At 50.9% G+C, this 27,976-nt stretch overlaps 1 protein-coding gene across 1 annotated transcript in view; it reads right to left on the reverse strand.

Annotated features, from left to right (window-relative positions):
• Positions 1-736: 736 nt before the first annotated feature.
• NIPA1 (NIPA magnesium transporter 1) overlaps positions 737-27,976 on the reverse strand; it is a 67,976-nt gene continuing 40,736 nt past the window's right edge. Inside the window, exon 5 of the mRNA XM_078658233.1 lies at positions 737-3,255. Within this exon, the coding sequence (XP_078514359.1) occupies positions 2,744-3,255 (512 nt within the window). The 3' untranslated portion in view covers positions 737-2,743. The remainder of the gene's footprint in view (positions 3,256-27,976) is intronic.

The following is a 27,976-nucleotide window of genomic DNA, read 5'->3' on the forward strand; positions in this document are numbered from 1 at the left end:
ACCCCAAACTTCTTTAGGGCCACAGGAAAAGTTCGTCTCCCTTGGTCCAGGGGATTCCTTCTTCCAAGATTCCAGATTTCTCTGTTGACCACAGGATGCCAGCATATCTGACCCTTTACACTCTACTTGGCTTCTCTATATCTACTTCTTTAGGGCTAAAGACAAAGTTCAGCTTCACTGGACCAGGTGACTCATTGTTCTAAGGTGTCCAGATTTCTCTACTGACCAACAAGACACTTTAGGATTGTCTTCCTAGGCAAGTGCAGCCAGCTTGGCTAGAGCAAAGACAGCCTTCTACTATATCTCAGTCTTGACATACACAACGCAACTTCCTTAGTTCCAGTATGAGCTCGGTATGGCACTTTGGTGCCATCTTCTCTCCCATCACATTTATCAGAAATGCGCTTGTTGATGTTCATCCCTCTACAGAACTTTAACCCCTTCCGTGCGGGGCATATTCCCCCTCTGGGGGGTAGGGCGCGCAGCGCCCCCTGTGCTCATGACGAGCTCAGCTCGTCATGAGCCACGGTGGTCGTGTGCTCATGACGAGCTGAGCTCGTCATGACCACACCTGTTTCATTAGAACGCACAGCAGGGGAATTTGCCCAGCGTGCGAGCGTTCTAACGGTCATGACGAGCTGAGCTCGTCATGAGCACACGAGCACCGTGGCTCATGACGAGCTGAGCTCGTCATGAGTATGCAAGGTGTTGATGAACTTTTGCTTCCATTAGGATCCTATAGCAAACCGCTTCCCCAGCAACTGATGAAGTTTTTTGCTGCTAAATATGCTCATCAGAAGCCGCCACGGAAGTTCCTTTCAGGAGCACTACAGGGTCATCTGTCAGACAAGCCATGATGTTTCTTGCATCACAAGTCACTTGCAGTACAAAAAAAGTAATGCCAAATCCACCCGTTCCCTGGAATCTACTTGTGGAGCAAATTCTGGACCTAGATTTTGCTCCACCTGTGAACTTTTTTTTTTAAAAGGTTGATTTTGCCTTTTTGAAATATCGCTGGCAATGAACTCACTCAATCTTTGATTTAAACCACGTAGTCATTCACCAGTAAAGCCTTTCACCCATATTTGCTCTGTTCTTCACATCAGGTGACAGTGCATGCATCATGACTGATAGTTTAGGCTGCATAGTATATTAAATACAGAATTTTAGGTGTTTTGCGATTTTCTATATTTTATATAAATGCATAAAATGCACTTTATGGCTCTGACATTATGTTCCACTTAACAAATTACTAAAAATAATGTAAAATAAGGAAAATACATGTATGCAGTTTCTGCAGAGAGAACTGACGTCTGTAGGGTCACAGGCAAGTGTGTCTCTCCGAGACGAGATTCCACCTCAATCAGTAAGGACTACGATGAGGAAGACTGACAAGGCGGTGATGCATTTGTTTGAATGTTTCTAGCCAAACTGTAAAATCAACTACTGATGCTGAATCTATTCAAAAATACAGGTTGACTATTATAGAAAACATGTCATATTACTTATCACAATGTGCATTTCTCAATCCCTAATATACTTTACGAAACACAGAGGCCCAAAGTCAAAAGGCAGGCAGCTTTAAATAGGAAATGTCACATTAATTTAACTATCTGTTTCGGACTGTTGAAAAACATAAAATCAGTAGTAACGAATTTCACAAATGCAAGTTCTGGTTAGCTATTGTACCTTTTTTTCCCCCACACAGACCCTAATAAGAATTGCTCCCTGTACTTTTGTGTTCGGTATCCTGCATGTTATTTTATCAAAACCTAAAATAGTGCAGCAAAGAGACAGGTTTTGAGTAGCTTTTTGAAACAGGCAATATCAAAACAGGCGCGAATATGAAACGGGAGCCTGTTCCACTGAAAGGAACACAGGTATGAGAAAGATCGACTGCATGCCATTTTCATAACGCTCTAGAGTCGATTCAGAGGTCTCGTTGCACGCCCAAGCTAAGCTCTCTTGCCAAAAAATGCTGCATGTGCAACAAGCAATCGCACAACCTGATGTATACATATATGCTGCATGGCTGGATTTTCTGTAGTCTTAAATGCAAGGTAGAGGTTAGGAAATTCATTTTTCGGTAGGAATGTCAGAGGAGTGGTCATTGCAAAAGTGTTGGACACCCACAAAGTTCTATGTGTGTATTCTCAAACATGTGGAATGCCTCTCCACATGTTCATTGCACTTTTAAAGGTACACCTCTCCTTCGCACAGGAGTAAGTGCCACAACTTCATTATTTTCAATGCCTGTAGATATCATTCTTCATAATCAGAGGAGCAATGTCTTGGACCCCCTAACCTGATTATCACTGACAGTCCCACACATCCTGAGGGTAGCTTAAGAATGCATGAAAGGACAATGTCTACAAAATGCTATTATTAACAACAATAATTTTAAGAAAACGTACATTTCCTCATTTTGCGTAGCCTTGTGCCTCCGGATTATCCACTCAGCAGACATTGTTCAGACATAGGGCATAGTTTTGCGATAAGTACACAGGCGAGTTTGAGACCTGCAAGATATGCAAATCAGAGGATTTTCTAATTACTTGTTAATCAGCCCCCAAGATTCAATGAATTACCATCATTGTAGCAATCTGTAGGCAGCAATACACTTGAGGTCTATATGTCAGTGCATACAGTAGTAGTGTCACCATTCCTCACCTGGAAAGCTTACACATTACAAAAATCTAATACTCCACTTGAATAAGTAATACTGAGGTTGTGAGTCACCATTTCAATCAGTCTTTAGAGCAGACTTTTTTAAATCTGCAAGGCTGAACTTGAAGTCCTTAAACATCTGAATCAGAAACACTCCAATGATAACCGTGGTGAATCCACAGGCCATGCCCAAGAAGTCCACCACTCCCACCTTGCTCCACTCCTGGAAGAGGATGGCTGTGGCCAGCAAAACCAGCAGCGTGAACATCACAAAGTAGATGACACCAAAGACGCAAGTGTCAAAGCGCTCAAGGGCCTTGTTGATGTAAATGAACTGGATGAGGATGCTGCACGCCAACACGGCGAGTAGTATGAGGAAGAGATACATTGCCCGGGCACTCGATGGGCTCCCTGAGAAAGCCTCTTGAGCTGCCAGTCCAATGCCCTTGGAGCTGGGCACGGTGAAGCTGCCCAACAGCGAGCAAATGCTAATGTAAACTAAGATATTCGAGGATCCGTGTTCTGGAGCTATCCAGCAGATGAGCAGCAGGAGCAGAAGCAGAATGATACAGAGGTATCCCAGGAACACTGAAAAAAGGAAACATGAAGTCAGTTCCAAAGATGATAATCAAAGAGAGTCAATAAATTTCTTTTTTTAATATTCTGAAGTGTGAGCGAATAAGCAAATCGTAATTTCTTTTCAGACCAGGTAGCTTTATGGTACTTGGATTGAAATATGAAGTTTACAGACCAGAAATCAATATATGTTTAGTTCAAGACAGAAATACTATACAGCTTTATATAAAGAAATATATTCACCTAGACCATGAGGGGGGGGGGGCTGGATGAAGGTGATGATTGGGTATCAATCAGACAGCATAATAAACGAAGTAATGTAAGAAATTTGGGAGGTCATATCACGCTACTGTCAAACCAGATTTACAAAATTAAAATGAGATTACACCAATGAAACTTATGACAAACCCTGCCTTAAGGGATAATGCTTTCATTTGTCATACTTACTTATTAATTCTTTGCATCTAGATCGATAATGTCTACACATTTGACACCATTAAATATTCTGAAACTCGTATAACAATACAGGGCTGACTTCTGGTACTTCTTTTTCAACAATAGTGAACTACTTACCAATGTTATGACTGCAAGCAATGCAGAGTGAGTCACAAATGTGGTTTCGTTGAGATACAGCAGACCACAATGTGACTGATGCCTCGAATTTTCTTTAAGTTTTCCAAGAACACATATTTTGCACACAAGAAAATAAGAATTGATTTGATATTTTGAACATTTGTGATTTAGGTAGTGCTAGCACCCACTAACACTTGGAGGTATTTACCCTTTGTAGAACCTGTACACCCTTCTAGTTAAGTAATGCATAAATAGTAAAACATATTGACTTTAAGTGTTTTTTTAAATTCAAATCTTTATTGAAATAACACAAAGTTTACAAACACATGAGGGAATATAAGTAGATGACACCAAAGACACAAGTATCCCTTCAACAAGAATGATACACTGTTAAACATTATTCAACAGTAAGGAAGGATAGAAAGTCCTTGATAATCAGTGCTGTTTAAGTATGAGCAATGGCTTGCATTGCACCAAGGCTAGAACACATATGATGACTGAAAGGATATATGCTGCTGCTGATGCATTATAAACCCTTCAGAAGAACCGCAAATATGCTGCAAGACAATAAAGGTATGGAAAAAATAGCAAGCACATGCAATGCCAAGCTAGGAAGTCTGTTTCATAGTTATTAAAGTTAAATAATGCGTCCCTTCTTCTCTTGTGTAGTCTAGGATTCTCCATGGTAAATTTAGAATTTTTTGAAGCCCAATAAAATTCTGCAATGAGGCGATCTATTTTTGTCAAGGGAGAATCAAATTGTTGAAATCATTTGTAACTAGAGGGGGTGGCCCAGCGGTCCATCATGTCGGACACACTTTAGGCGAGCTCTGGCAGACATCAGCTACATCCTACGTAATTCTGCTGGATTATACGCCAATTTCCCCTTCTCTGCCTCGCACTGGCCCGGAGACCACAACTGCACCATCTGACGTGGTGCATGAAGTGAAAAGCGTGACATGGTGGCACCAGTGGATTGATCCAAAGAAATTGGACCCAGCAGCCTGCAGCCTGGTGGGTGTCAGCAGCCATGTCGGGCCGCAGAGGCGGTGTTCGGCCTACCACAGTAGAAGTGCCTCGAGGGCCTTGGGCTGGCATTTGACCACCTGAACGTGACAAGAAACACTGCCTGGTACGGCTTCACCGTGCCCCTGCTGTTGAGAGGCAGAGCTGGGGTCTCAAGGCCGCACAGGGATCGGAGAGAGTCTTGCCGGTGTGACCACTGCAGAGTACTGGGTCAGCTCGCTTGCCTGGCAGGAGCCTGACCGGGCCTACGGCGGCAGTGCTTGACGGCGGTGAGTGGAGCGGTGGCCCTGACATGCTACATCACAGTGGCCTGAAGGCTTGTGGGCACGGCCGACTGGGGACTTGGCGGTCCCTGCCCTGGAGATCTCTATAGTCTGCGACCACCAGCAGGAGAAGTTGTTTTCTGTGCTGGTTTGCCTCGGTGCCATCAGGTGATTCGCCCTTTAGGGTGTGGGGGCGTACTACTGTCCATGGAGGGGTCCATGCCAGGTCTTGGTGCGGCTTGCAGTTGGGGCTCCCCCCAGCCCACACCTGCGCGGCTGGAGGTGGTGGTTCTCCCCTCCCCTCCTGTTCGCTAAATAGCAGGGCAGCTCACAGTTTTGTGGAGCACATTCATCATCAGCTGTGTACATACCTACCAGGAATAGTCGCCATACGCGGTCAAAGGAGCCAGGGTCACAATAGTGTACATTGACGATCCTCAGTTAATAGACCATCCTCAATGACAAAAGACAAACCATTGGGGTCCACCTCTAAACAGAGTGCGATGGACCGATATACAGGGACTGGAGAAACAACTGATACTGATGGAGCCCCATGTGCTTCACCAGATAATGCAACTTTGCTGGCTGCAATTACCCAGTCCAGGAACATGCTGGATGCCAAGATTGGGGCAGTGGGATCAGATATAAGTAGCTGTGCCATGATCTCGGCAAATGCAGTAGAGCTTCTCACTGTGACTGAAACCCAGGTCTATGGCGTTGAAGATATCTTCACTATGCTCCGAAAGAAAGTTGATATCCTTGAGTCATTGACTACGGGTCTGGCAACGCGCGTGGAGGATGCTGAGGAGCGGGGCTTCAGAAATAACCTCCGCTTTGTGGCTTTCCAGAAGGCTGCGATGCAGAGGACATAGGCAAATTCCTAGCCCATTGGATTACCAGGTGGATTCCACCAGATGCTTTCTCCCCCGGTTTTCTAATTGAACATGCTCACATAGCTCTGGTAAAGAAGGCCCCCGCACCAGCGTCCGACTATGACCTATCATTGCCAAGATTTTCAATTTCCATGACTGATACACTATTCTTAAACTGGTAAGATCTCAGGAAACTCTCTGCTTTGAATCCCATCGCATTATGATCTTCCTGGATTACCCCAAAGTGGTCAAGCAGCAGCACCAGTCCTTTATGGAGGCAACATTTCCAGCATGTCTGTGGGTGATCTATTACTCCCACACTCTATTCTTTGACACCCCAGAGGAGATTTTCATCTGGACTGATGAAGTGATACCTGTAAAACCTCATATACCACTGCGTCTTGACTCATATTCATCCGCCAGCGACCCACACCAACAACAGACTAAGCTTAAAGAGAAACGTCAACATAGATCTTGATCATAATGGCATTCCAGGCCCTGAAATGCGGAACAAATGGACGTCCCGGGGAGTAGGGATTGGGTCCACAGCATGCTGCGCCTGGATGGTCTCCTTTGAAGGGCTTGAGGTCGCATTGCCCAAGCTTGAATACTCTGTATGATGGCATTCCATATTGGCTGCACATCTGGAGAGTTGCACCCTGAACCTTCCAGAAAGACTATTTGTTGATGAGGTGTTTGGGGATCCATTGAACGGGGCATGCATCCAGCCTCTGTTGAGGTTGGTGCGACAGATGCTTCAATGGTTTTGAGGTATTGTGGTGGGGAGGCTGCACAGTTATGGTCAGTTTCTTCTATTTTATGCGGAATTTTGATGTTCTTTGTGTAGTGGCCCTGTGTACGGATAGTCCAACACATGTTAATTTTGTGGCCAGATGACCAATGTGAATGCTAATGTTCCACTGGGGAGGCTTCATATTGTCAGTTGGAATGTTCGGGGGTCCTGGATAAGATGAAGCAGGGTTCGGTGCTTCACCAGGCCAAGCACCTAAAGGTCGAGGCAAGAGAAATTGAAATTGAACGATATTTATATAGCGCATGGCTACCCGGAGGCATCCCAGAGCTTTATGGAGACAGAGGCAGACGACCAGAGCGAGTTAAGGGAACAGCAATGTCTTTAGGGATCTGCGGAAGGAGAGATGGTTGGGTTCGGCTTGAAGGTAGGGCGGGAGGGAGCTCCAGAGTTTGGCAGTGTGCAGGGAGAATTGACGGTCTCCACTTCTGGCTTTATTTTACTATAGGGATGGATGCCAGGTTAAGGGATTTGGATCAGAGGACTCTGTTGGGCTCATTGCGCTGGATGATGTTATTAAGGATGGGGGGCCTAAGTTGTGGAATGATTTATGGGCAATGCACAGTGATTTAAATTTGGGGTCTAAAACTCCCTGTCTGACCCGCTATGGTTATGACCACACCTTTTATACAGGATTTATGAGGGGCTCCTGAGGAGTGGCTATTCCTAGTCACAGAAGAGTTCCCTTTCAGCTTCTAAAGCCTTGGGTAGAAACATAGGGGACCATTTTAGGGGAACCCATAGCTGTTGGCAGTATATATGCCTCTCCACCACTTAGTCAAACTTTTGTAGATCGACTTGTAGACATATGGGAATCCACGCTGTAGGAATGGCGGTCATTGGTGGAGAGTGGAATGATGTTAAGAATCCGGACAGCGATAGGTGAAGAGTTTCTGGGGTGACGGAAGTGATGCTGGAATCCCGCCTGAGACCGCTAGCGGACATGGTGGGATGGGTGGATACATGGAGGGATTATCACCCCTATGAGATAGGCTATACTTTCTAATTTTCAGTCCATGGGTCATTCACCCAGCTTGACTATATTTTCGAGCCAATGGGCCACACTCAGAGTGTCTGAGGTTGCAATACTACTCAGGGGGCTCTCAGCTCACTCTTCGATGGCGCTGTGGCGCCTGGTAGGCCCTCATAGCCCTCCATTTTGTTGGCGACTCTCCCCCTGGCATTTGACATATAGAACACGTATACACCGCGCTATGACTGAATAGTTCTACCTCAACGAGGCGACTGCCTCCTCCAAGGGTATCCTATGGGAGGCAATGAAGTCCACTATTCGTGGAGTTGATATCAGTTTCTGCGCGGCAGAGCGCAAACAGTGCAGAAATAAACTCTTGCAGATTGAGGCTCGAATTTTGGAGTTGCAGAAATGAAGGAGAGAGGAGGAGGGGGGATGGGGGAGCAGACAATTGGGCCTGGCACAACAGCAGTACCAGGGGGTGCTGCTGGTAGAGGCTAGGTGTGCATGGCTGGCCTCTCAGAGCAGGATCGATAAGTCCAGGAAATCATTACAACAGCTGTGTCAGCACGCCCTGGTGTCAGTCCAGATCCCCACGATTCGCGATGATGACAGTGAGGTGCTCATTAATCCAACTGCAGTGGTCAATAGTATTGCTGGCTTTCATCATGCCCTATACGCAAATAGAGGCGCCTTGTCTAACGCACAGGTTGTGAAGTTCATAGACTATTTACCCCGAAGGCTTTTGACCTGCAGCAAGAGCATCACTAGATTCTCTCTCACAGTCGAGGAATTGGCAACAGCCCTATTGTAGTTGGCTCCGGGAAAAGCTCCAGATCCAAATGGGTTTCCCAGCAAATGTTTTAGAGCATATATGCCGCAGCTGGGCACACATTACCTGGATACGATCCTGGCCACGCTGGAAGACATGCACATGCCCTTGTGCTGGTAACATGCTGAGATAGTAGTGTTCCTAAAGCCTGGTCGACCCCCCGGACCTCATACCACCCGATCTTCCTTTTAAATATAGAGGCCAAGCTGCTGGCCAAGGCCCTAGCCAATAGATTGATGCCCATATGACCGACCTGGTGCAGCCAGATCAGGCCGGCTTGTTGCCTCATCGTGCTACGCACCACAACATCTGTCGTGCTCATAATGCAATAACGAGCGTGGATCACCTGAGACGTCCAGCTGCGCTACTATTAGCAGATATAGAAAAGGCATTTGATTCTGTAAGTTGGACCTATCTATTCGCACTTCTGTGATGCCTTAACATGGACCCTCGTTTTGTTTCTTACATTCATCTGCTGTACATAGAACTAGCGGCTTCTGTGTGTGTAGTTTGTTTGTTCTCCTACCCATTCCCCATCAGCAGTGGAACCAGGCAGGGAAGCCCCCTGTCCCCTCTTATTTGCCAAGCCACGGAAAAAGGCCCTCCCTAAGCTCCACCCAATTGTAATGTAGTATAGGATTTTTCCTTCCTTAACATTTTTTTTTTACCATGATTTGGTTTCTTCCAATGTGGTTTCTCAGTTTTCGTTTTTCAATTAATTCACATACATCAGGTATGATAACTTTACTAATCACCTACCCTTAAGCAAAATGGGAAGGTGTCCATTGGAAATCAGTATACCTGGCCACACTAAAGTCAGATATAACCTCCAGCAAAGTTAATGTATACAGAGATAGAGGAAAAAAACTCAGACCTTAAGGATATATCCACGTGGCTCTTCCTGGGGCTTGTTCAACAGATACTATGAAAATATTGTAAAATAGTCCAAAAGCATGTATTTTTTTTTAACCTTTTTTTTTTTTACTTTATTTTTTCAGCAGAATCCCCCCCCCCCCCCCCAAATTGGCATCGGTAAAAAGAAAAATACAAGTGTACACATGTCATAGCTCCAGTACAGCTCCAGCAAGTGCAGATATAACAGTAGATACGAAATTCAAATCCTTGGGATGCAAAGCAATCATATACAATACAACTGTCATTAAGGAATCTTGTGCGTGGTCCTCAGGGCGTTACGCCAACACCAGCCTTCCCTCCCCATCTCCCACCTCCCCATCCTCAGGTCCCGATCCGGCTGAGGAGTACAATTCAGCACTAGTTGCCTCGGAATCGCTGCCACCTGACCCCACAGCGCACATCATTCTCCATGCGAGCAAGTCCTCTTGCAGGCGCTCATCTTTACGAGTATGCTGCATGTGCGTCTCCTCAGCCAATGTCCATTCCCCAACATCCCGGAGCCACAATAACACGTCTGGTGCCCTCTGTCCCATCCAAGTAATAGCCACCCGTCTCCTAGCCAGCACCAGCAGCAGCTGCAACATTTTATAGGAAAGGTTCTTCTTCCTAGGCTTGGGGACTAGGGCCAACAAGCAGTGAAGTGGGGTTAGTTCAATGTGTAGGCAAGTGATCCTCCTGATGCGGACTACCACTGCCTCCCAGAAGTCTCCGATCAGCGGGCATTCCCAAGCCGAATGGAGAAATCCGGCTCTGACTGCACCACATCTAGGACAGGCATCCAACTTATCCGCGGCAATACAGTGTAAAGCAACTGGGGTTATGTAAGTACGATGCATAAAATTGAAATGTAGCAGTTTGAAACATGCATTACACGACACCTTCTTGGTAAGTGTCCCTATTCGCTTACGTTGTCCCGGGTCTAGGGCGACCACCAGATCCGCTTCCCATGCTGCCCAGGACGGGGCGATCGGGGGGGGGGGGTTGAATCTCATCTCATCGCCGTGTACAACAGTGTTATCAGTCGCCGTCCCCTGCCACACGACAATAGGATATTCAAAGTATGGGACATCGGGGGCGCCTCCGGATATTGCGGCCAGGCCGTCATCGCCATATCCTGCAGGGCTCTATAATGGAGATACTGTCCCCCAGTAAGACCAAAGGCCTCCGTAGCCCTTTCCAGGGTCACGAATGAGTCGTCGGGATACAGATCCACTAAAGTTTCACAGCCGCCGTCGTGCCATTCTTGGAACGACATGTGTTCCTCCATCAACGTCACCGATGCCAATATCCACACCGGGAGCTCCCTATGAAATGGGGCCCGTCGCAGCACTCTCTCCACTACTCGCTGTCAAAGTCCAGCAGTGTGTCGAACAATGTATGGTAGGGAGGGATCCGCTCCCCTACCACGCATCAGGGCCACCTGTAGGGTCCTCTCGTCTGCTCTGCCCGCCAGTAGTTGCAACTCCCAGTTGTCCGTACCGGCAAACCAGCGCGCGGCCGGTAGCAGCTGGGCCGCATAGTAGTAGAGGTCGAACCTCGGGGCCTCTAGGCCACCTTCCTCCCAGCGCCTGACCACCGTGCGCAATGCAACTCTGCTGCGTCCACCCGCCCAAAGCAAGGAGGTGAGTAGCGTATCAAGGGTGCGGAATATACGAGGAGGGAGAGGGCACAGGGAATTTTGTAAGGTATACAACACTCTGGGCAACATCACCATCTTCGAGATGGCCAATCGCCCCATAAGAGAGAGTGGAAGTGTATTCCAAAAGGACACGGACTGTCGTAAGGAACTGAGGACTCGGTCGGCGTTTCGGGCCAGCAACTGCTCATCGGAGACGGCCACTTGAAATCCCAGGTATCGGAAGGCCTCCGTTTCCCACCTAAATCCCAGGGGTAGAAAACCCACTCTAGGGTCCTCACCACATCCCGCAAGAGGGAAGATCAAGGACTTTTCTGAATTAAGGCGTAGACCAGAGGCCGCACCAAAGCGATCCAAGTGCTGCAATAGGAGTGGCAGCGACTCCCGGGGGGAGGCAAGGTAGAACAGCGCGTCATCTGCGTATAACGAAACCAAGTGCACTGCGTCTCCCACTCGAATCCCCCACGGGGCCATCTCCGCTCGGAGCGACACAGCCAGGGGCTCAATCGCCAGTGCGAATAGAAGCGGCGACAGGGGGCACCCCTGGCGGGTGCCCCTGCCCAGTCGCCACTCGTCCGATCGGGCCGCTCCGAGCCTGACTCTGGCTGTAGGCGCACTATAAAGGAGTCGGATCCAAGCGCAGATAAGGGGTCACACCCCAGCCATATGAAGCACCTCCAAAAGGTACCCCCAGCTGACAGTATCAAAGGCCTTAGCAAGGTCTATCGACACCAGCACCTGAGGAACCTCCCTATCACACACCTCATGGAGGACGTGGTTCAAGCGCCGAAGATTCATGGCGGTGTTGCGGCCCGGGATAAACCCGCACTGGTCTTGGTGGACTAAGTGCGCCATATGCGGTGCCAGCCTCGTGGCCAAGACCTTAGTGAGGGCCTTGGCATCGGTGTTAATTAGGGTGATAGGCCGATAGGCCGCGGGATCACAGCTATCGCCGCCCGGCTTTAGAATCATGCAAACCTCCCCCTGCTGCATGGTAGAAGGGAGCGTGCCATTCTCCAGCGCCTCATGGTAGGTCTGGAGGAGACAGGGAGCGAGGGTCTCTGCAAATGCTCGATAAAATTCCGGGGGAAAACCGTCCCCACCGGGCGTCTTAGCCGATGGTAGGGCAGCCAACGCCATCTTGACCTCCTGGAGCGTCAACGCAGCGTCCAGTTCCTCTGCGTCCGCCCGAGAGAGGGTCTGGAGAGTCAAACCTCGAAGGTATGACTGATACGATGCCTCCGTTACTAGGGGGTCCGCGGTATATACTGTCTGTAGATGCATGCGAAGCACCTCAAGGAGGTCCCTCTCCGAGTGCACCAGGTCCCCAGCGGAGTCCCTGAACGCCACGATCCGCGCAGGTGCCGATTCCCTTCGGAGGATCCAGGCCAATAGTCGGCCCGATTTGTCCCCCTCACGGTGGAGTCGCTGGCGATATCGGCCGAGAGTAAACTTATCCAGCCGGGTAAGGATGTTGTGATGTCGTGAACGCCCTCACGGGCCGTCCTTTCAGAGTCCAGGTCCGACTCATCCGGTTCCGACAAAGATTGACAGTGGCGGAGGCGCTCCTCAGCGCACTCGAGTTCACGGAGCAGCTGTCTCCGGACTCCATAAGTCAGGCCCATACATGCGCCCCGCACAACCGCCTTAAGAGCGTCCCATTTGGTCGCATAAGGTATGTTGCCATCTCCCCAATTCAGATCCAGATAAGAATGTAGGGTCGTCTCCAGATGGTCCCGTCCTACCGGATCCTGCAGGAGATCTCCCGGCATCCTCCAGGTCCGTGGACGGGAGGACCGGTCTGCCCATTGCAGAACGCATGTTACGGGCGAATGATCGGACAAAAACCTAGCCTGATGGGTGACCATCAAGACAAGGGATGGATCAACATTGGCAGCAAGGACTCTATCGAGTCTACTATGTGTATTATGTGTGGGGGAATAACAGGTGTACAGTTTCAGTCCCGGATTACAGAGGCGCCATACATCGACCGCACCCAGGTTATCCATCACCTCCCGGAGACGTGCCGTCATCCGTGGTTTCGTGCCCGCGCGGGAGGATGCCTGTCCAGGAGTGGATCCAGTACACAATTAAAATCACCAAACCATAGGAGGGGGGGGAATCTAAATCTGACACTAGAAGCTCCTGTAAGGTGGAGAAGAAACATGGATCATCTACATTGGGTGCATAAGAATTCACCAACAGGAAATCCCTCCCATCCAGCTTCACCCGCAACAATATATACCTGCCCTCAATATCCGCTTCAACAAACTGGACCGCCAGGGGAACCCCGGGTGCCACCCAGACAAGGACCCCCCTAGCATAGGTAGAGAAGGAGGAATGGAACATCTGACCCCTCCACTTCTTGGCTAATTTAAGGGCACCTTCTTCACTTAGATGAGTCTCCTGCAAGCACGCCACAGAAACCCCATGACGGCGGAGAAAGGACAGTACTCTATGGCGCTTAGTGCAAGTGCCCAAACCACGCACGTTCCAAGTTAAAAATGTGTATCCCATAAGCAGTGGCCACGCCCATCCGGGTAACCAATTCCTGCATCCGCAAGCAGCCTCCTAGGGGCACGAACAATGGTACACACGATGCCAAAAACAGTTTCCCCGCAGAACCCCTTCCAACCCCACAATTTCCCAAACCACTCAAACTGTAAAGAACCCCCCCCTCCCACGAGCAGGAGTAGCGCAACAACAAGACATGCCACCCCGCCCTCCCCCTGCCAGTGCCAGGACGTACACAGCCACCCCACACCACACACACACACACTCAACCACAGCAATCATCCCCCCCCCCCCCCCCCCAAGCCCCCTACCGGACCCAACAAAGAGTAGTCGTACCTTCCCCGTGCTAACAGTGCAACGTAAGTATCGTTCCAACAGGTAAGCAAGCAACCCCCCCCCCCAAAACTCTCTACAGACCACCCATATAGAACAGTAACAAAGGAGGCTCTTTAAGGCAGGTATGCAGCAGATGTCTAACGGTGCCAACAGTAGTTCTCAAGCAGGAGTGCGGCCCATACCCAGGCAAGCAGATCAAAGATATAGAACAGCCTGGAGTCATATCACCTCAGGATGAAACCGGTACCTGCAACAACTCAGTTCCTCCGGTTTCCGGGACCACAGAGGTAGAATGTAGCGTATTCTGCGTCGTGTCTTGTAAGGTGTCAGGGACCAGGACCTCCTCGGGGTCCACCTGATGCGGGTCCCCCAAGTCAAGTGCACCTGGCAACGGCTCTAGAAGCATAGCACCGTCCCGGCCCACCGTAATCCTAGGTTCCACTGCGTCAGCCGACTCAGATCCTCGCCTCCGCCTGCCACGTCGTCTCCGTGGAGATCGTGTTCCCCAGGTCTCCTGGGGTCCCCCCCGCTCTCCGGGCGGCAGGTCGTCTCCCCGGATTTCCAGCCATTCCCAAACCTCCGCAGGGGAGTCAAAAAAGTGCGCCTTCCCCTGCGAGAGCACCTTGAGTTTTGCGGGGTACAATAGCATATATTGCATCTGCATCTCGCGGAGTTTCCTTTTCACTCCCAAATAGGATTTCCTCTGCTCCTGGACTTGTTGCGTGTAATCAGGGTAGATGGACACCCGGCTATTCTCGATGGTGAGATCCGCTGTTTCCCGTGCCTCCCGCAGTACACAATCGCGGTCCTTATAGTTCAGTATTTTAGCGATCAAAGCTCGCGGGGGCTCCCCGGGGCGCGGTGGAGGGACCAGAGCGCGGTGCGCTCGCTCGATCACAAAGACGTCTGAGAGGCCCACCGGCACAGCTTTGCACGGATCCATGTCTCCAGGAAGCGTTCAGCGTTCCCCGCCTCCAGCCGTTCCGGCACCCCAAGAACCCGAATATTACTGCGGCGGGCCCTCCCTTCCGCATCTTCAGCCCTCCGTTCCAGAGCTCGGGTCGCAGCCGTGAGGTGCGTGACTGTCTTTTTGAGAGTGGCCACCTCTCCCTGTAGCTCCACAATATTCCCTTCAGCATCAGTGACCTTATCAGCAACCTTTCGGAGGTCAGTGCGAAGCAGGTTGACGTCAATGGAGACCGTTTCGATCTGCCTCTCCAGAGCAGTATGCGAGACCTGTATGGCCTTCAACAATTCCGCCCGTGTAGGCTCCCCAGGGCCTTCCGCACCCTCATCCTGGCCCGACTGGCGTGTAATCCGCTGGGAGGGCAGCCGCTGCGTGGTGTACTGGGTGATGGTGTTGGGCTGTGTGGCACGCGCCATTCTGTCTTTACGCATGGCCAGGGCCACACGGGGGCCCCCCTCAGATAGGAACAGCACCGGGCACCCTCCGAACCGATGGTCCAGTCGATACTCAGCCAACGGGCACAGGGAGGTAGCGGGCCCCCAGGCACCAAGCGTGTAATGAGGCAAAGTCCAGGCCCCAGCAGCCGCAGTCCGGAGGAGTGGAGCCACACCACACACCAGTCCCCCTCGATATGCCGGCTCCCAGAACAGGTAAGTCGCGGAGGGGGGGAGGGGTCAGGAATCAAAATCTCACTCACCAGAGCGCCCCCCGGACTCTCAATCCTCACGCGATAGGGTGGATATGTCCATGGGTCAGCTCCACTCCCAGGAGTATCAGGGCGTCGCTGGCAGTAGTGTCCAGGCCACCCCCACAGGCAGCCTCCGTATCACCGGGCACCCAGAGGACGGGGTCGCCCGGCCGACTAGGACCCCTTGCCGTCCCCATCGGCGTCACCCACAGCCTCCTCTCAGTCTGCCATGCGGTGCTGGGGGAAAGGCCCTTCAGAGCGGCTACCTCAAAATGGCGCTCTCGCGGCAGGAATCAACAGGCAGCAGGGCTCTCCACAGGGGTCGCAGAGGGCATCAGGGTCCGGAGTGGGCAGGAGGGCGCCGGGTCCCGGAGGAGCCACCGGGGATCAGGACCGCGTCACTCTCAGGGTCCTCGACTAGGCCCCAGACCCCGGGCCCCACGTAGGTATAGTCCGGGGCGCAAGGCAGGCAAGTCCGGGGCAGCAACCAGGAGGCCCCAGGGCCCGCCACAGGGGCCGTAGGCAGCAGCAGGCTGCGGCGTGGGACCAAGGCGCCAGGCCCCGCAGGAGCCCCAGGGGCACAGGATCGCACCACCTCCAGCAATTCCGGCTAGGCCCCAGACCCCGGCCTCACGTAGTCAGAGGCCCGGGGCACAATCAAGGCTCTCGGCCGGAGGCAGCCAGGAGGGTGTAGGACTCGCGCCAGGAGCCGCAGATGACGTCAGGCTCCGGTGCGGGACGAAGGCGCCAGGCCCCGCAGGAGCCCCAGGGGCACAGGATCGCACCACCTCCGGCAATTCCGGCTAGGCCGCAGACCCCGGCCTCGCGTAGTCAGAGGCCCGGGGCACGATCAAAGCTCTCGGCCGGAGGCAGCCAAGAGGGTGCAGGGCTCGCGGCAGGAGCCGCAGTTGACGTCAGGCTCCGGTGCGGGACGAAGGCGCCAGGCCCCGCAGGAGCCCCAGGGGCACAGGATCGCACCACCTCCGGCAATTCCGGCTAGGCCACAGACCCCGGTCTCGCGTAGACAGAGGCCCGGGGCACGATCAAGGCTCGCAGCCAGGAGGGTGTAGGGCTCGCGCCAGGAGCCGCAGATGACGTCAGGCTCCGGTGCGGGACGGAGGCGCCTGCTCCCGCAGGAGCCACAGGCGATCGGGCCGCTTCACCTCCGGCGCGGGCAACTCGGCTGCAGACCCCGGCCTCGTGGAGCCAGAGGCCCGGGGCTCACCTCCAACAAGCTGCGGGTCGGCCGAGCGGTCCGGCGCTCCACGACGCCGCTCGCAGATGGAGGTCTTCCGCAGGAGGGGGACCTCCGACCACCGCCGCGATCAGTTACAGGTACTCACAGGATAATTTAGACGGGATTTGTGGGTTCCGAGGCTGGGAGCTAGCGGAGCTCACGTTCTGTCGGCCATGCGGCTTGGCCACACCCCCCCAAAAGCATGTATAGAAGGACTTCTTGTCCACAAAATTGTCCTCTCCAGGTGGGAAAGCAGTCATCTACAAAATGACTGCCAGTTCACTTATGATCCAGTAAAGAATATACACTTTTTAAATGCAGATAAACCCATAAACACATGATACTGCAAGAAATAAAGCATAATATGGATGGAATGGTGAGGTTGGTGCTGACTGAAAGCTGTAAGTGACAGGCGTATTCAGGTGGGTGCTGTAGTTGGGGTTACGGCTGGGACAGAGCTGCTTCGATCAAGCCGGCAAAATGGCTCTCGCTGTGGACCTGAGAGTCAAGGCGGTAATACCCGGTGAAGATGCGGATGGACGCCCATGTACCTACCAAGGAGATGTCTAGCACAGGAATACACCTGAAAAGGCTGTCCTGGCAGCCTTAGCTCTGGTTGAATGAGCCACAAAGACCCTTAGAGGGCTCCTTCTTGAACAAGCAATGCACATTTTTATTGAAATAAATATCCATCTGGATATGGTCTGTTTCAGGACTGACCCTCCTTCAGCACCAAAGAATCTCACAAAAATGTTGTTAGCCACTTGTTGCTCCTGAGTCTCATCGATAAAAACAAAGTCTCTCTTGAGGTCCAACCGATTAAGTCTCTCCTACTCCTTAAAAGTGATGTGGTGGAGAGAAGAAAGCAAGGTGCATGATGGACACCCCCAAATGGAAAGGAGACCTCGCTTTTGGTAGAGACAGTGACCGAGTCTGCAGCATCAACTGGTCAGAAAAGGAGGTATATGGTAGTTGCATTAATGGCACCTGAAGGTGAATGCCACAGCATGCCCAAGTAATCGCAATGAGAAGGAAAGTTCTAAGGGACAATAGCCTGAAAGATCAGCTGCAAACAGACTTAAAAGATGTGCTCATGAAGAAGATAAGAATTAAATTAGGGTCCCACTGCAGCATTAAAACGGTGCAGGAAGAAAGATATGTAAGCCTTGTCAGAAAAAGAATCATAACTGGTCAAGTAAATAAAGAGGGGTGATCAAACAAATGTAGAAAGGAAAAAAGGACTGACAACTTTAAACTGTAACAGCAGCAAGGTCTTCCAGAGCAAAAGACAGGAAAAACAAAAGATGAGAAAGTTTAGTATGCAGCGGATGGACTTGATGCTCCACACACCAGGCCTCAAACTTAGCCCAACATCCAGAACAGACAAATTTTGTGGATGAACAGTTAGCAGCCAGAGTGGCATCCCATATTATATCAGGCAGATCAAAACCCCTCAGATGGTTCTGCTCAATCTCCATCCATGAAGGCATAGATTATGGCTAGTCAAAAACACAGGTGGATAGTAAGAGATTTCTATCAGTTGAGCCCTCTAGGGCTGCCTGGCTCACCTCTTAAAGGGATGACACTAAAGGGGAAATATTTTGGGAAGGTAAAATATGGGGAGAAGAGTTTACACTGAGAAGATTAAAGTATAGGGTCTCTTTAGGATCTCCAATAAATCTACTCCTTGCTCCTCCTGGGTAGCGCTATGGCATAAATATTCCCCAGGAATATTGAGTGTAGAGTACCTTTAGTTTAACACAATACTTACCTTAAAATAATTCTCATCGGATATGCCTCAAAATGTTGCCCTATAAATGTATGGGGATGGGTCAGAGGTTGGGGCTGTGCCTTTGGAGTGGCCCTTAGTGGCGTCAGCTGTGCTTCTTTTCTTTTTCAGGTTCTTAGTGGCTGAGGTGCTCTTGCAACTACCGCAAGATCCTCAAAGTCTTGGCAGCTAACTTGCAAATCTAAGGTTATTCAAGCTAGGCCCTTGGAAGTCACTGCTTCACATTGAGGCTTCCTGACGGGTGGCAGCCATGGAAGAAAGCTCCAGATTCGCCAGAAGACATCGAAAATATAAGTGGCCTCAGGCCTCAACCTTTCAAATAACAGACTAATCCATACAGTGCATTATCACTAATCTGTTAAAAGTGCTTTCAGTATGTAGACACTGACAGTCTAGTGTTTTAGAAGAACTTTCTTTGAGGCTGCATTGTATAGAAACCTGAGAGACTGCAGCGGATTGTGTTGTGCAGTTCAGCATCCATTCTGTGTTATTATGTAAAAATAATGGGCTCATGTTGATTAGACTTAGAGAAATTGATGAATCCATACAAGGCCAAAGGTAAGAAAAAAGGGGTGGTCTCCTTTTCGCTCATAACCATATCCGGATCCGGATCGAGCTCTATTCCACATCCACCATTCTGCATAGTGCAGCATTTCAGATGTGACGGCTGCATCCGCCCGTCATTTTCCAGCTCCCATAGCAGGGGGTCTTTCATTTAACCTCCAGTCCACCATCAGTGGCTTATTGTCTACACGTTATAACCCGTTACAGAACCGGGTTGGAATTATCACCGGTTTCCCGATACTACGTAGATTGGCCTGTTTTCAGCCCTGAAGAGTCACGGGTAACTACCCGCTTGACGAAACACGTGTCGGCTGGTCTGTTCTTGGTGTCTCCTCTGGAAGGAGGACCAATTATCACATAAAACAAAGAAAAGCTACTACCTGTTGTCGACCTTGTTCTCTGGTATCTGTTTTATGAATGAATATTGCCGAAACATGTGGTCTATTTTGAATTGATTTCCTCAAACGTGTGCACAGGACTTTTGTTCTCAAATGTGTACAGGGTTGGCCTTTGCCTACTCTATTTCAGGGGCCTTGGGTTGCCCCTTGACCTAGTAGCACCGTCCTTACACTATTTATTTATTCCTATTCTCACCGTTACCTGTCATGTGTGCCAATTTTTTCCTGTATACTTAAAACCCTACGTAGAAATCCTCCTTTTCACTCATATCCTAGTGTGCTTACAGAGTTGAGAATTTAGGGCCTGAGCAGGGATGCTTGGTTGAGGAACAGAACTCTCTTTCTGGATTGTGATAGTTCTTGTACTCTAGCTTTCACAAAATCTGTGAAACTGTGCCTCCGTCTCCACATTACAAATCTAGTGAGCAACATTTAAAGGAGCTCCAGGGAGATCTGCAGGCTTATGGCTGTTTGTTATCCTGTCTCAAAATATTTTCTTTCTATAGTTTCAACCCAAGGTTGAAAACTTTACCTCTGGTTTGGTATGTGGTTAGCTAAGGTAGTTAACACCTATCTTTCAAGATATGCTTCCTTTTGCAATGTGAAACCCTTTTTGGCAACCCTGAAGTTGCCCCGAAACTAACGAAGGTCTCTTTACCCTAGAAAAGAGAGGAGTCTGATTGGTCATCTATGCTGCATACCATGGAGGAGTCTGGCACTCCCACTTCACTTGAGGAGATCCAGCCAGGGCATATGTTGAACGTGTTTTTTTTTTGCAGGGTCTCCCCAGGATTTCTGCCTTTTATTGCTGGACCGATTTTGTTGGTATTATAACTCTGTGCACTCTTTCCCTGCTCGCCAGTGGTAAGGCGCTTGTGCTCTCTTCCTAAAACATGGTACAATTGGCCTACACCTAATTGATACATTTAATGCACTTGTACGTCCCTAGTTGCCCAGGGCCTGTAAATTAAATGCTACTAGTGGGCCTGTAGCACTTATTGTGCATCACTAAAATAGCCATAAACACATGTCTCAGGCCTGCCATTGCAACCTATAGTGCAGTATTAAACTGACATTTCTACTTGGTAAAATAAACCTTTTATACTGTAATAACATGGCGCCCGCAGTTAGGTCACTCACACTCAGAGAACCTTTGTCCTATGTCTATGTCTGACACAGAAGGCGCGCATTTATATTCGGCAGCTTAAACGCAGTTGCAGCAAGGACAGAATACCCACAGAAAGTCATGCAGTTTTAACACAAATGGGGTAAGCATTTTGCCCATATTCTAGATTATTAGCATACAGAAGTAGCTTTGCTTAGAATGTATTGCTGTACAGTATAGAAACAGGATTTTGTATATTTTAGTTTACAACAAGATTCGTTTTACGCATCCATAGCGGTTGTTAATAGCAGGTATGTCCTCACAGGTCATAAACATATGGTGAAGGGAAAGTGGTACCTTTCCTTTTTATGCCTTCTGATTGTCGGTTAACATTTGCAGACCCTGTATTCAAGAGTTTTTGACCAGAATAGTTTATACATAGAGAGAGTGTTACACAATCATTTTGTGTTGTAAGTACTGATCGTTAAAGTCAGACACTCACTTGCAGTTTCGAGCACGGGAGACATTGCAAACAATGTTCACTATTGTTTGGTTAAGAATTTGGTCCGTTTAAAAGTGTTTTCTCTTAGGGTTACCTTTCATTCAGGTGAATGCTCTATATGAAAGACAGGGTGTCTTTCCACCTTTTCTGTGATGCATTTCTGATTTTTGGTTTATCTGAGCACATTTTCCATGTTTTAAAGACAGGTATTTTTTGTCCACCTTCAACTTTGAAATTCATGATTAATTAGTCGACAGCTGAGAAAACAAACAGCAGAACTTCATTTATTTCACAGAATAGTGACATGCACGCTCGCCAGTTGTTGTTTTTTACAGTGGCCCCTGAAGAATCCCTTTCAGCAGGACCTCTCAGCAATGGTATCCGACCTATTGTCTAAGTCCAAAGGTAAAACTCTTCACCAGGAATGACAGCGTCCAGCTCCCCATTAACGACTGTCCCTATCAACGACTGTGACCTCCTCGGTCTGGAAATCCTGCTTCTCCCACTTAGACTTTTTTCCCATCATCGTCAACAGTGTCATGGAGACGTCGCCCTGTCGCTGCCTCCTTTTTAATGCAGCCTCTAAAGCCGGTCTGCCAACGTCTTGGGGTAATGCAGTTATAGTCCCAATATTTAAAAAGGGTTCAAGAGAAGATCCGGCCTGTTATAGGCCCATCTCGCTCTTGGACTCAGCTGCAAAGATTATGGGAAAAGCTGTTTTGGCCCGCTTGACAGTTTGGCTGGATAAAAACTCAGTTGTCTCGGACCTACAGTATGGGTTCAGACAGGGAAGGGGTACAACGGCCCAATGCCTTAATTTACATCTGGTTATAGGGAAATACACGGTCGCAAAGCAGGGGGATATCAATGTAGCTTTTATGGATTTATCCACTGCTTTCGACCTTGTGAACAGGGATAAGCTCTGGGCTTCCCTATATGGCATGGGACTGGACCCTGTATTGATATCTTTTCTGGCTGATATCCATGCGAATACTACGGCAGCGGTCCGTTATAATGAGAACGGGAGCCTGACAGATGCTTGGCCAGTTAAGCGAGGGGTAAGGCAAGGATGTATCCTTGTACCCTTGCTGTTTACGCTTTACATTAATAACTTGGGAGACCAATTAATCTCATCTTGTAAAGATATCCCAAGAGCTGGCTTAAAAATGATTCCCGCATTGTTATATGCAGATTTAGTGGCAAGAACGGCAAAAGGGTTACAATCGCTTTTAGATTGTTTTATTAATTTTATGGATTCTCTAGACTTGGTAACTAATTTTAAAAAGTCACACTATGTCGATAGGTGGGGGACGGGCAAAAAAGGCCACATTTTTCTGCAAAGGGCAGGAGCTCATTCAAGTCCCAGCCTTCCCATACTTAGGGATCCTTTTTGATGATAGAAGGTCTTGGGTCACGCAGCGCGCCCATAAAAAGAATACTCTTGCCAGGGCGTCGGGGGCTTTGTTAGGGTTTGCAAAGCGATTAGGTTGTAAACCACTTCCGGCCCCCATGAAAATTTACAACGCAAAGTGTGTCCCAATGGTGCTATATGGGAGCGAGGTATGGGGTTACTCAGACGCGAGCGAGAAAGGTGTTGTCACTCCCCTCTTCTGCTGCTACATTTAATATTCATTTTTTTTTTTGTAAATAATTTTTATTGTAGTCATGCATGTGCAGGTCATTACATATAAAAGTAGCACCATAAAATTTAGCAGATACACAATATGCTTCGGCAATCAGTACACAGCCGTCATGCCCACAACCCGGGGGTTGGGCGGCGTTGTTATCTCTGCTCATCCTTGCCTGACGTTCAATATTGAGGAGCGGATAGTGTCCGGATTATGTGCATGACTACTTTTATATCCCTACCAACCTACGCGCTAATCCCCAACTCCCATTCCCTGCGCAAAACTAAAAACTCCCCCCCTATCCCGTCCCTCACACCACCCCCCGTCTAAGGCCACGTTGCGATTATGTCTGGATTGCTGGCATCAACCCCCCTGCATACCTGCTGCTCCTAGGGCCTCAGCTTGCCTCAGCTTGCCTCCTCCGCCCCTTCCGCCCCGGGGGCCCCCTCCTCGTCTTCAGCCTCGCTGTCCCTAAGTGCCTGCACCATTACTTCCCATGAGGTCGCAGTGTCAGCTGCTGTTTGGCTGGGGGACCTGCGCGCAAGCTGGTACCTATGCGTGCTGTCAGCCGTAGCCCATTTTAGAAATTCCTGCCGCCACCTCCGCGGAGTTGGCCCCACTCTCGCCTTCCAGTTTCTAGTGATCTCCCTCTTAGCCACCATCAGTCCCATGTCGATAAACTTACTCGTGAGTTTATTTTTGGGGGTATGGGGAAACCAGTGCAAAAGACATTCCCCTGGCCCATATTCTATTGATCTTTCAGTCACCTCATTCAGCACCTCCCCAACGTCCTGCCAATAGTCCCGCAGGGCCGGGCATGCCCACAACATGTGCACTAGCTCGGCCCCCTCTTCCGGACATCGGGGACAGGTCACTGTCCCATCTCCAAAATACCGCCTGATTCTACCCGGGGTCATGTACGCCCTATGCAACACATAGTAGTGGATCAGTTGAAACCTAGCGTTTCTCGTGCTGTTGCGAGCCCTACGGACCAGCTGTGCCCACGTCGTGTCAGGTACGTCCCTACCCAGGTCCGCCTCCCACTTGGCTTTCAGGGCCGTGAGAGGAGGGATATTCTCCCTAATCATTCGATTATAGAGGCACGTCACCGCCTTGATCGTGCCCGCCGCCATCATGGTGTACTGGCACGCCGCTGCCGTCCCAGGTTCCTCAAGTCCCGTACCCCAGTGGGCTTGCATTGCCCTGGTTACCGCTGCATGAAGTAGAAATCCCCCTCTCGGTATGCCAAAGCGTTCTATTAACTCCTGGAATGGGAGCAGTGCGCCGTTCTCAAAGAGGTCTCCAATCACCTGTATTCCTGCTTCCTCCCACTCCTGTAAGCGCGACCAGTCGCCGCCATGTGGCAAGGCCGTTAGCATGCCCAGGGGAATCTCAGGCGCATATGGGCGCTGGATACCCGCCCTCTTCTGGGCCCGATTCCAACATTGACGATACGTGCCCTGCTCCAACGACAGATCCCGACTGTCCAGCCGTTGCCGGAGGACTATATATGCCAGGACGTGTCTGGGCGTCCCTCGCAAGCTGTCGTTCTCAGGGCCCCGAAACACCCTCGCTACCTCCTGCGTGAAGACTTGCAGTTGGGCCGCAAGGTAATAAAGCTCAAAGTCCGGCACCGCCAGACCCCCCTCATCTTTCGGGCGAGAAAGCGTGGCTAGCGCTACTCTGCATCGTCCCGTTCCCCAAATGAACGTCGTAATTTGAGATTTAAAGAGTCTGAAGAAGGAGCTAGGTAGCCAGATTGGGAGCGTCCGGAAATAATACAATAATCTCGGTAGGGCGACCATCTTCAGCAGGGAAATCCGGCCCGCTACCGATAGTGGCAGCGTGGCCCAGAAGGCCATGCAGCCCTTCAGTCCGCGTATGCATCGCCCCAGGTTGCCCTCAAGCAGGTCCTCCGGCTTATGGTAAATATGGACCCCCAGGTATTTAATACAGGTAGGGTTCCAGGCCACCTCCGACCGGTGGTGCGGCTGGGCAGCGCCCTCCAACAGTGGGAACAAACTCGTCTTGGGCCAGTTAACCCTTAGGCCCGACATCTCTCCGAAGCTCTCCAGTAGGGCCTCCGCTCTCCGTAAGTCCTCACCCCCGTCGCAGAGGAACAGTAGTAGGTCATCGGCATATAGCGAGATGAAATGTTGCCCGTCTCGGGCCCGCACTCCGCGGACGTGCCGCCCCGTTCTGGCCGCAGCCGCCAGCGGCTCAATAGCCAGCGCAAATAGCAGCGGCGATAGGGGACAGCCCTGTCGAGTGCCCCGCTCCACTGGGTAGCGGTGGGACACCGCCGGTCCCACCCTCACCCTCGCTAACGCCCCCGCATAAAGGACCTTCGTCCAACTAATATAACCAGCTCCCAGCCCAAAGCGCTCCATGACAACGTATAGATAGTCCCACTCGAGACTGTCGAAGGCCTTTTCAATATCGACCGAGAGGACCAGTTCCGTCCCTGCCCCGCCGTCCAGCCCGTTCATGAGACGGACAAGCCTTCTGATATTTATTGTGGTGTTGCGCTGTGGTATAAAACCGTTCTGGTCGTCGTGCACAAGCCCCGTCATGTGAGGCAGAAGCCTCGCCGCTAGTATGGAGCTCAGGATCTTATAGTCCGCGGTGAGCATAGATAGTGGTCGATAGGACGCTGGGTCATCACCCTCTCTGCCCGGCTTCAGTAGCGGGACCACCAATGCTTCCCGCATCGACTGCGGTAGTCGGCCCGTCGCCTTGGCCTCCTTATATACGGTCAGGAGTCGTGGTGCCAGTACGTCTAAATATTTGCTATAGAATTCTATGGGGAGCCCATCTATTCCCGGCGCTTTGTTCCTTGCCATGCGCCGCACCGCCGATCGTATCTCTCCCGCGCCAATGTCCGACCCTAAGTCTTTCGCCTGCTCTGCTTCCAGCCGGTGCAGGGGTAGATCAGCCAGGAAGGGTTCTACCAGCCCCCTCCTATCTCCCGGGGTACTCTTGTACAGACCCTCGTAATATTCCTGGAAGCCGGCGACTATGCCCAGCTGAGTGTGGTGTACCACGCCCGCCTTATCCTTCAGTTGAAGTATGGGAGCGCATCGTCTCGTGGGGTTCGAGAGCCATGCCAGGAGGGTGCCCGCCTTGTCGCCCTCAACATGGGAGCGCAGCACATATCGCTTGTAGTCAAAGGCTCGTAGCCTCTCCACTTCAACGGCTACCGCCTCCCTGGCCGAACAAAGTGTCTCCTGGAGTTCTGGGTGTCCAGGCCGCCCCCTCTCCGCCTCCCTCAGCTTAGCATCCGCCTTAGCCAAGTCGCCCAGCAACACTTTCCGCACGCCTACATAATCCTTGATACAGATACCCCTCACCACTACCTTAAAGGCGTCCCATTCCGTCGCTCTAGAGTCCACCGTCCCTTCATTTTCCGTGAAATATAAGGCCACTCCTTCCGCAAGGGCCTCCCCGAAGAGGGGGTCCTCCAGGGTCTCAGGCCGCAGTCGCCAGAGCGGAACCCTGGGCTTCTCTGCTATCCACGCTAGCCGAACCAGGAGTGGGTTATGGTCCGAGATTGTCCTTGACAGGTACTCCGATCCAGTGACGCATGGTAGCACCCCCCGGGAGCAGAGTATCGTGTCCAACCGGACATGCAGATCATGCAGTCCAGAGAAAAATGAGTAATCCCTGTCAGTCGGATGCTGCCCTCTCCAGACATCTACCAGTTCCCAGCGCTCCTGCCATTCCCTCCTACCCCTGGATAGCCTGTGAACTGGGGAGTCACGCAGAGGGGGGTGGGACCTATCCAGCAAGGGGTCGGCAATGGAATTAAAGTCGCCCCCCAGCAGGACCGGGCCCGCCAGGGAGTGGGCCAGCGTCCCTGAAAGCGTCGCGAGGAAAGCCAACTGGTCTGTGTTTGGGGCATATATACTAGCTAACACTATATCTCTACCTTCTAGCTTCCCCTCTGCCACCACATACCTCCCATCCTGGTCTACCCATTGGCGCGTGAGTTGGAAAGGCGTGCCTGCTCTAACCCATATAAGTACTCCCCGCGCATAGGCCGAGTAGCTGGTGTGAAAAACCTGTCCCCGCCATCGCCTCTGTAGCGCTGCCCCCTCTTGTCGTGTAAGATGCGTCTCCTGTAGCATCGCGATGTGTACTCCCCTGCGCACCAAATAGGCATGCACTTTGTGTCTGCGCTGCATAGTGTGTAGGCCCCGGACATTCCAAGTAATACAGGTCAATCCATTCACATTAGCCATTGTCCCAGTAATCCGGACGAAACACTCCCTCCAGCTCCAGCCCTTCGACGGTGGTGGTGCCCCCCCAGAACAAAACAAAACTTCTCAACAGCCCATCCCTTGGTACACCCAGGGTCAACAACTTCAAAACAGGTAAACAATCCCCAACCGTGGAGCCCCCCCCCTCCCCCAGAACAGGCCCCAATATCGAGATATCAGTCCCCATCCAAACTCCCACACCTGATGACCCAGGTCTCAACTACACAGCCGTAGCTGTGGGTGCCTTAAGGGCCTACGGAGCGCGGCTTCGTCCAGTGGGGGGCTGCGCCGCCCAGCTCCTCGCCTCCTCCCCAAATCCCCACAACCACCTCGCCCCGAACCCCTTGGTGTGCCCCGACCCCCGCTATGTGCATAGGCAATGGTTCCCCACCCAGCCCCTCAAACATTACCCACTGAGCAAGGCCAGCAGTTCAAACATTCAGGATCTCGTCCGCCGTCTGCGGTGTCACTAGCGGTCCCTCAGTGCGGTGGATCTCCGACAGATCCGACTCCGAGCCAGAGGCCGATACATGAGTGTCCGAGTCCATGGCCCCTGTAGATCCGGTGCCTTCCGCCCGTCCGAGCCTCTCTACTTCTAGCAGCGCGGCCTGCCGTTCCGCTTCAGTCTGGGAGGCCGTCGGTCCCAGTTTCCCCCGCCCTCGTTTCCATAGTCTCCTCGATTTCCGCAGCCGTTTGGGCGAGCGTTCCCGCACCTTCTCCCGCTCTTCTCTTGCCTTGGCGCCGTCAGTCCCGGCCTTATATGTCTCCCACCAGTCCCAGGCTTCCGCTGACGTTGCAAAAAAGATCGCCTTGTCGTCCACTACTACTCTCAGCCGGGCTGGGAA

This window comes from Lissotriton helveticus, chromosome 8 (genome assembly GCF_964261635.1).
Source record: "Lissotriton helveticus chromosome 8, aLisHel1.1, whole genome shotgun sequence".
In the NCBI taxonomy this organism is placed as follows: Eukaryota; Metazoa; Chordata; class Amphibia; order Caudata; family Salamandridae; genus Lissotriton; species Lissotriton helveticus.